Source organism: Ceratotherium simum, chromosome 28 (genome assembly GCF_057802395.1).
Source record: "Ceratotherium simum simum isolate JZ-2026a chromosome 28, ASM5780239v1, whole genome shotgun sequence".
NCBI classification, from domain to species: Eukaryota; Metazoa; Chordata; class Mammalia; order Perissodactyla; family Rhinocerotidae; genus Ceratotherium; species Ceratotherium simum.
The window spans coordinates 28,235,046-28,244,799 of record NC_141927.1 but is presented as its reverse complement, the minus strand read 5'-3'; the positions used below and the strand labels follow the sequence as shown (position 1 = coordinate 28,244,799).

The window sequence follows — 9,754 nt, the reverse complement described above, 5'->3', positions numbered from 1 at the left end:
TTTCAGGGTGCTGAGCTTAGCTTCTCCGTGACCCGGACCTTCACTCCTCTGCCTACAGAGCTCTCAGCCTCGTGGGTGATAGGCACACGCCATAGACGGTGGACTATCACCACACAAATTCAAAGCCCACGTACTAATTTGTTGTGCAGTTGGTAGTTCCAGATACTCTAAAACGACACCCCAGTCTTGACAGCTTGGGAGGAAAATGCTTTTGTCTCCATCTTTACCCTATCTTTATGCTTCATCTGTGGATCACAAAAACATTTACTCCAATGTTTCCCAAACTAAATGTGCTTAAGAATCATCTGAAAGCTGGAGAGGGTGTTGTTTCAAGTCTGCATTGCTGAGGTCCCTGCCCCAAGGTTCCGATTTAGTAGATCTAGGTTAGGGCCCAAGAATCAGCGCTCCAGGTGGTCTGTGGATCAAACTCGGAGAAGCATCATCCTCCAAACTAATGGAGGCAAATCTCCCTTCCTCGAGGAAAAGTAGGCGCCACTGGCAACTGCTAAGGTGCCCGCTCGGGAAAGCCTGGGTAAAACAAAAGAGGGCGTTCATCCTTCCTCGCCCCACTGGCCTTCAGAAACATACATCCGGTAGACGCCACTCCGGAGCGGGGACACAGGTGCCGGGGGAAGACGGCGGCGCAGAGACAGCCGCACGATCCTCGCTTGGGGCAAGGCCGGCTGGGCGGCCCTCGCGCGCAAGGAGGGGGACCGGGTGGGGGACGGCTCCGCCCCTGGCCGCGCCGACCCTTGGCCGGGGAGCCCCACCCCTCCTCCTCCTCTACCCGCACCCCGCCGCCCTCCGGCCGGGTGCTTAGTCACGGTGAGGCTGCCCTCGCCGCGGGCCGGCGCCCCCTCCCTCCCGGGGACCCGCCCCCGGGCCTCCCCCGCTCGGCGCGCACTTCCGCGTGCATGGCCGGGCTGCCGCGGGCCCTGAGCGCGAGCGCGGGGACGAGCTGGCGGCGGGCGGCGAGCGCCTTCCCCGGCTTTCCGTTGCCTCAGCGCCGGCCCGCCCGCGCCCTCCTCCGCGCCATGGCGTGCAGGCAGGAGCCGCAGCCGCAGCGCCCGCCGCCCGCCGCCGGCGCCGGCGCCTCCTACGACTACCTGGTGATCGGGGGCGGCTCGGGCGGGCTGGCCAGCGCGCGCCGCGCGGCCGAGCTGGGCGCCAGGGCCGCCGTGGTGGAGAGCCACAAGCTGGGCGGCACTTGCGTGAGTACCGGGGCCCTCCCAGCGCTGCTCCTCGCGCCTCGCTCTCTGCGGCGCTGCGCCCCGCGGCTCCGCTTTCTCTCCGCCTCGCCGGGAACAGCCTGTGCGCTTTCCTAGTGCGATCCATCCATCCGTCCGGGCCCGGAGGCTGCGCTTTCCACCCTCCCGCCCGCATCGGAGGTCAGGATCTCAGCAGGTTTAGATGAGACAAGTGTAAAGGGACTTCCCTGCGGCCCCCTTCGTCTGTTCCAGCCCAGGTGCAATATTAACGATAGCCGTAGATGGTTGAATCTAACATAACTTTCCTGCACCTTCACTCCTCGGGGTGGAAGAGTGTTGTGTTCCATGCTTGATCTCATTCCCAGGTCCATGAAACATAAAACTGCATCTGGAAAAATTGCAGCTGGCCTGTGTATGTGAGGAGTGGGGAGTGGAGATGGGGTAATGCAGATCGTAGTCCTCTCCCTTCAATTTCAAGAGCAGAATGATTTACAGCAGTGGTTCTTGCCCTTGGCTGCACTTTAGAATCCCCTGAGCAGCTGAAAAATGCTGCCGCCTGGGTGCAGCCTCGGCTTTGGGAGTTTTAGAAGCTCCACAGGTGATTCTGGATTGCAGTTAGCTGAGAACCACAACTACAGGTTACTTCGATGTAGGATTTACTATTAAATAAATTTTCAGACCTTTTGCTTTTGTTTTGTCTTGTTTTGGGGGTATTTTTAAACTACCAAAAAAAAAAAAAAAGATAGAGTTGTAAATCCTCCGATGAGAAATTGTTTATCATTTAAAAAATAAGTGTTGTTCCCAGGTTATTGATGTGGCCTTTTCTGTCACAAGGTTTGGGTAAGGGGCTTGCTGTTAATATTAAAATGTTATAGCCAAGAGAAACCTGGGATTGGGGATGGGTTCTCTAAATTCCTTCGGAGACTGATGTTTAAATTATGTTAATTTTGGAACTCTTTAAGGGCAGGGTTAGGTTCATATGTTTGTGCACCTCTTATCACCTTAACAAAATAGCTTGCTCAATAACCGTTTGTAAAATGAAGGAAACTGAACGAGAAACTCGAAATTGACAGCTATGAAAGGGCTGACTCCATTGTCCAGTGCTCATTTTTCAAGTTCAGCATGCAAGTGGGAATGAGGAAAGGAAAGATCCCTGTTAATTATCAACTTGCACCTTGACGCCTTAGTCCAGACAGACTCTTAGGAGAAGTTGGTCTCTGCAGAAAGCAGATCGAGGGGTGCCACTAAGAGACCCCCTGGACAGCTGGTGAGAGCCCTTGATAACTGCTCATCTTTGTACCTCTCTACTTTTCTGTTTTCCTCCTTCCCCATTTGTGTCATAATCAGCACGTGGCATCCGTCGTCATTGCCTGGTTCCACTGGTATTAATTAAGAAGAGGCTGACCCAGTTTTTAGGTTCCTGTTACGAATGTGAATACACTAAGAGAGAAACTACTTCTGAAGCAAGCAAAGGATGGCTCAAGAAAGCCATTTACTGCCCTTATAGAGTGCCTGGCCTCGCTTATCTCCTGCTGCTGCAACTTCTCTTTTCCTGTAAGCATTGATATCTTGGGGAAATCTCCTATTTAACATTTTTATGACATTCCATTTGGGCTCTTCTCACACTGGTTTTTGGTTTTGAATCACAAGGAGGGGTGTTAGGTATGTGTTGAATGTCAGAGAAGACATAACCAATTGATAAGACATGAACTGAGATTTGTTCAAGGATTCCAGTTATAGGGCTAGCCACAGTTGCGATAATAAACTGATTACGTTCAGCGATTTCCAAGCAAGTGTAGGGAAAATCGAGGCTTTCTGAAGCACATCATTTCATTTGTTCACATCTTAATTTCTTGTATTCTAAGTGCTAAGTGTTTGGATTGGGGCTTACTGAGAAAAAAGGGTAGATACAAACATTGTGAGACAAAGGTCCTGTCCCTGAAGGAATTACAGTATAGCAGGGGAGCAAAATATAGACAACCCCAAAGTGAGGTGGTCTGTGTTCATTGCTGCAGGTAATAACAAATTACAGTAGTTGAGAGGAGGATTGGAATTATCGCTTTTGCCTGACACTATGGGATGGTTTCGTGAAGGAGATCGTATCTTTCTGAACAGATCAGTGTCATTTTTTGCCAGGGTAGGGTCAGGGGCAAAGGCGTAGAGGCAGGGTATATTGTGTCACCGAATTTGACTGGAGCAGACAGTGTCTCTCATAGAAGTAAGAGATGGGAAGCTTATGGGTAGGTTGTAAAAAAGGTAGAGTTTCTGGAAGCACAAGGAATTGTGGAAGGGTTTTGAGCAGGAGAGTGACAGTAAAAGTGGTTTTGTAGTAGTGGTTCTATTGAGAGATGTCCCTTGGGGAATTCAAAGGGAAGTTTCTTTAGTATTGACTCTCCAACCAGTTTTTTCCTTAATAACATATATTGATTCTAAAAGCTTGGTCAATCTTTTAAGTTGCCATGGATGAATTCACACAGGAGGTTCAAAGTAGTCTTATTGTAGCGGTGATTATTTCCAGGTAATGGGATTATGTTTTGTTTTTGTTTTATTTTTGTTTGCTAATTTAGTAATTCATATGCCAGGTATATAGGTATTTTTTAGACGTTGGGATCACAGCAGCAAAGCGGATAAAAATCCCTGTCCTTATGGAGCTGACATTGTAGTCATTATCTGTAGTTTCTAAATTTTCCATGTAGTATTTCTTTAACAAAAAAAAAAAAAAAAAGTTTTTTTTTTTTTTTGAGGAAGACTGGCCCTGAGCTAATATCTGTTGCCAATCTTCCTCCTTTTTCCCTTTTTTCTCCCCAAAGCCCCAGGAGATAGTTGTATGTCACAGTTGTACATCCTTCTAGTTGCTCTATGTGGGACACTGCCTCCGCATAGCTTGATGAGTGGTGCATAGGTCTGCGCCCAGGATCCAAACTGGCAAACCCCCGGCCGCCAAAGTGGAGCACGTGAACTCAACCGCTACCTGATCAGGCTGGCCCCACAAGTTTTTGTTTTTAGTTTTTTTGTTTTAAGCCTTCCTCCATGAAAGTTTGGACTCATGGAGCGATGGAGCTGGAAGTGATTTTGGAGATCCACTGATCCAGTCTGATTATGGTTTTTTTAAAAATGGAGGCACTCACATAAGCTTGCTGACTTAATTTTTTTTAGAGTAATGGCCATTAAAAAAGTTCTTCTATCACTATCATTTTAATCAAAAATAATATATATATATTTTTTTGCTAAGAAAGATTCGTCCTGAGCTAACATCTGTGCCAGTCTTCCTCTATTTTGTATGTGGGTCGCTGCCACAGCATGGCTGCCAATGAGTGGTGTAGGTCCACACCTGGGCTCTGAACCCAGGCCACCGAAGTGGAGCATGGTGAACTTAACCACCAGGCCACGGGGTCGGCACCTAATCAAGAATAATATCTTAATAAAAAGTAGGAAGCTTATAATTTCAAGAAAGGACAGTCCTTTAAATGGAATACTTTAGCTTTATGAAATACTACATGGGTCCCATTGTTTTCATTACATTATGGATTGGACTCACACAGGTCCTTAGGGGAATTTAGGAAGTGTTGTTCTAGTCCAGGACCCTCACTCTCTGAGGAGCAAATTGTCAGCTAAAATGTGGTTGAAAACAAACTAAGCATAGTATAACCTGTGGAATTTGCGGCCCAGCCATCAGAAACCACGGCTTTAGTCTAATCGTGTGGAGTAGTTTATGACTTGATGAATGTTTGTTGTTCTCAACTACAAGGGAGGAACCTTCTTACTCCTACTTCTTAGGAACCAGGCATCACTTACTCTAGAAACACTTGGTTAAGGGTCTGCCGTGTGGGTCTCCACCCCAGAGCTGATTTAATGGGTCTGGAGAGAAGCCCCAGCAGATATGTTTTTAAAGAGCTCCATTCTCATTCTGGTGTACATGAGCCAGACACAGTGCCGGGGTCTTTGTGGGAAGCCAGAACTGTGTGAAGACTTTCACCCCATGAAAGCATTAAAATGAATCTGGTGAACCCTGCATAATTATGGGAGTCAGATGACAATGAGTTTGGTCCTAGAGTCATTCATTTCCTGGTCTCATAATTTCATGCTTCTGAAGTAACCAGTCTAGAATGCCTTCCCAGGGCGTCTATATGGTGTGACTGCTTGCCTTAATTTCCTGACTCCTCCTTAGTCTTGCTTTTTCAGGAGGCTTTTTGTTTCCCTTCCGTGATACAAATGAGTAAGCCCCTTTTAAGACATGTATTTTCAAGATGAGTGACATGTGTTGGTATACTTGAGAGTTCACTTTTCTTTGATAGAATTTATTACTTTAAGCTGTTAAGAGGGTCAGGTATGAGATGACTTTGCCCCATATTGTGTTCAGTAGGGGAGGAAAAACTTTTCCTCTACCCTCTTAAGTGCAGTAGCTGGCGCCTGCAAATTAAACTGACTATAGACAGATTAACAGGAGAAAAGTTTCATTTTGTATGCACATGGGAACATCACAGGAAAGAAGTGAAAAAAAACCCAAAGAAGCAGTAAGGCCTCAGAGCTTAATACCAACTTAACAAAGGGTGATAAATTGTGGAGAAGTGACTAGACCAAGGAAAGGGGGTTGGGCTTCTAGGGGTGGTAAATTGTGGGAAGATAAATATATGTGGCAAACTAATGGAAGATAAGGGTTACTTTAATAAGCTTTTTTGGTGCAGATTCATCTCAGTGCTATATTTCCGTCTCCAGTGATAAGGGTTGTTCTCTTCCTGTGAGAAGGAGAGGGGTGAGGGACACCTTCACAAAGGGAAATTTATGCCCTGCTTTCAGGTAGGAAGGGGGAGATCAGGGAGTGCCTCCTGTGTCTGCTGTTTCTTAATTGTCTTCAGCTTAAAATAATCCTTATGCCAAAGTAGCATGTTCTGGGGTGGCATATTCTGATCCCCTTCAGTTCAAAGGGAAAGAAGCGATGGGTCAGAATTGTTACTAAGCTTGTAATGGATAAACTAGGTCAAGAGGCATGTGTAGCTCTAGTAGTATGGTTCCACTCTTAATTTAGTCTTTATTTTTCTGGATCAGGCAAAAAACTGTAGTAGTAGGATGTTAGGTTAGACATTAAAAATAGGAAACTGAAAGAAATCATCTGTTTTTCCTTGGAATTCAATTAAAGATAAGTAATCTCTTGTTGCCTACTGTGATTAAGTCATTTCTGAGGGCAGAAAAATACATGAGATAATCTTTGAAGGTTTTGAAGTCTCCAAAAAGCTAAATATAATGCAAAGAGAAATGCAAAGATGGCCCAAAGCCAAGGTGAGTTAGAGCCTTCTGGGAGCCTTTTCTCTGTGGTTCAGTTCTCTGCCTACGCAGACCTGGGAAGAGTCAGCTTGAGGAAAAGTTCTTTCTGACTTACTCTCCCTTTGCCCCAGGGCCTGTGGGACACTTGTTCGCATTCTTGCTGAGTGTACTGGTTCTGTGATAAAGAGTAACCTGGTTCTCGTGGTATAGGCATGCATTTCTCACCAACAAGCATTGAGTAATAAACGTTGATCACCAGGAAAAAAAGTCTTTTTTTTTTTATTTAAGGCGTAATTGACATATAACATTGTATTAGTTTCAGGTGTACGACATAATGATTCAATACTTGTATATATTGGGAAATGTTCACCACCATAAATCTGGTTAATATCTGTCACCAGACTTAGTTACAGAATTTTTTGCTTGTGATGGAAACTTTTAAGATCTACTCTGTTAGCGACTTTCAAATATGCAATGCAGTATTATTAATTACAGTGACCATGATGTATGTTACATCCCCAGGACGTATTTATTTTATAACTGGAAGTTTGTACCTAACAAAAGCCTTCTTGATGGTTAATGTCACTGTGAACTGTGCTGTACGGCTACAGTTGGAGAGGCCAGCAGGAGGGGGGGTTTCTAAAAGAGGCCTGAGAAGCAGGCTGCTCAGTAGATGTTGTTGGTATTCATCTAGGCTGAAAACAATTACTTAGCAAAATGTAAATCATAATCTAACTTGGAGGTGAGAGCATGTACTTTGATATTACGATGTCTATATCTCCATAGGGCTGAACATGCCTTTTCTTTATGGGGAGAATATTTAACGTGAGATCTACCTTCCTAACAAATTTTTAAGCCTGCAGGATGGTATTGTTGACTAGAGGTGCAGTGTTCTACAGCAGATCTCTAGAACTTACTCATCTGCTTAGCTGAACTTTTGTGCCCGTTGATTAGTAACTACTCATTTTCCTTCCCCCCAGTCCCTGGCAACCACCATTCCACTCTTTGACTCTGTGAATTTGACTATTTTAGATACCTCGCGGAATCATGCAATATTTGTCTTTCTATGACTGGCTTATTTCACTTAGTATAATGGCCTGAGGTTGAACGTGGATTTTTAAATGTACATTTACTAAAAGGAGAACACAGTTCAAAGGAATCCTGCTGTTAGTTCCTTCAGTATTCACAGGTATCCCTCAAAACCAGAAAATTATCCTAATTTGTTTCATAGGTTTAGCATTTCATAAAATGGCGCACACCTATATTCATAGGTACCAAATAAGGGCGTGATCATAAAGGGTGGGGTTGGTTGAAGTACGCAAATACTATTGTTGAAATTTGTCTTTTGATTTACCTTGTGGGTTGTTTAATCTTTTGCATCAGTCTTAGTATAATATTGCTTCACCATCTGCCTCAGAGCCCACTAAATCTGCAGGGCTGGCAAAAGAAAGTCTGCTTCTGAATCCCTCAGAGTTCCTATTTCTTGTAAAAGGTACTTTGAACAATTAGCAACAGAGAATGTTTTCTCGCAGAGTGGAACTGACCAAATTTTATGGAAATACTAGTAACGTTTGGCGTTTGTAAGTGTCATAATTGTCATGGATTCCAGTGTCATAATTAGTGACCATTTATTCACTGGGCGTTGCAACGTTAGAGATTAAATATGATGTGGGATCCCAGATGCTCTTCTTTGGGGGGCGGGGGGCGGGAGATATGGGACCAGATACCACTGCAGTGGGTGTCAGGTAGTAGAGAGAGACATCTCAGAGGAATTTTGACTCTCATAGCTATGTCTAGTCACCCTGGATGTCCCAAAGTAACAATTCTTTTAAATTTGACGGGCGAACCCTGGGACTGGGAGGTTCATGTTAATCAAATGTTCTGCTTAGCTAAGTATTCAACCAAAACAATTTTGGTTCCAACCATTAATCATTAATGCCTCTTATGTCAGTTCATTTTCACGCATTAGATTCTGCTTTACACGGAATATTTTTCTTTCTTTCTAAAACTAGATGCCTTCCTGGACTAACCTTTATCTGAAATGTGAAGATAAAGACGTGGATATTGAACATTTGATATGTGCCAGGGTGTGACACTGTGATTTATAATTAGAAATCTATGTTTGTTCTTTGTCCCCATTCCTGGCACAGAGCTCCTAAAACCCTTGGAATTTCCTAAGTGATAAGAATGGTAAAGGTGTCTTGATATTCATAGCAAGCCTCTTTCAACCACATCTGAGTTTATGTTAATGAGGTGACTTTTGGAAAGAACATGAGGATGGGGCCTGATTGGCAGGGAGACCAACCCTGTGATTTGAGGGTTGGGATTTCAGTCCCAGCACTCTGACCTCTGGGAAAGGGAGAAGGGAGAGGAGCTGGGGGTTGAATCAGTCGTCAGTGGACAAAGGCTTAATCAATTATGCCTATGTGATGAAGCCTCCATAAAAACCCAAAAGGCCTGGGTTGGGAGAGGTTCCGGGTTGAACACGTGGAGGTGCTGGGAGAGTGGTGCACCCAGAGAGCACGGAAGCTCCACGTCCTTTCCCCAGACCTCACTCTATGCATCTCTCCCCTCCGGCTGTTCCTGAGTTATATCCTTTTATAATCAACTGGTAATCTAGTAAATAAAATGTTTCTCTGAGTTCTGTGAGCCACTCTGGCAAGTTAATTGAACCCAGAAAAGAGGTCGTTGGAACCTCTGATCTAGAGCTGGTTGGTCAGAAGCACAGGTGACAACTGGACTTGTGATTGGCCTCTGAAGTAGGGGGATAGGGCTGTCTTGAAGGACTGAGCCCTTAACCTGTGGGATCTGATGCCATCTCCAGGTAGACAGTGTCAGAATTGAGTTAATTGTTTGGTGGTATGGAAAAAAAAACACATTGGAATTGGGGTCAGAATCACACAGGGACAGGGCCAAGTGGTGTTCAGACAGCATCTTATTTAGTCACTCTTGGTGTGAAGCTGATGAAACTCGACAAAGATGGGGATCTTTGTTCTGGTCACCTATCTATTCCAAGCCCCTAGAACAGCCTTGAGCTAAGTAGGTACTCAATATCTAGTTGCTGAAAGAATGAGCTGATGAATCGATAGTGTTTTGCTTAGTAAATGCTGACTGGTCCATTTTCTAAGTGCTCCTTCCTCATACCAGCCTTGAACTAGATTTTAGGATGCAAAGAAGGAAACTGTAGGCAGCTCTGTGGTGGAGGACAGAAGGGAGAAACCAGACGAAGGAAGTTTACTATTACTTAAGCATAGGCGACATTCTTGACAGGTGCAGTTGTAAAT

The 9,754-nt window shown here is 44.9% G+C and overlaps 1 protein-coding gene across 1 annotated transcript in view; it reads left to right on the top strand.

Annotated features, from left to right (window-relative positions):
- The first annotated feature begins 871 nt into the window (after positions 1–871).
- The window catches only part of GSR (glutathione-disulfide reductase), a 45,707-nt gene continuing 36,824 nt past the window's right edge, over positions 872–9,754 (top strand). The window contains exon 1 of the mRNA XM_004428823.2: positions 872–1,211. Coding sequence (XP_004428880.2) covers positions 915–1,211 — 297 coding nt within the window. The 5' untranslated portion in view covers positions 872–914. The remainder of the gene's footprint in view (positions 1,212–9,754) is intronic.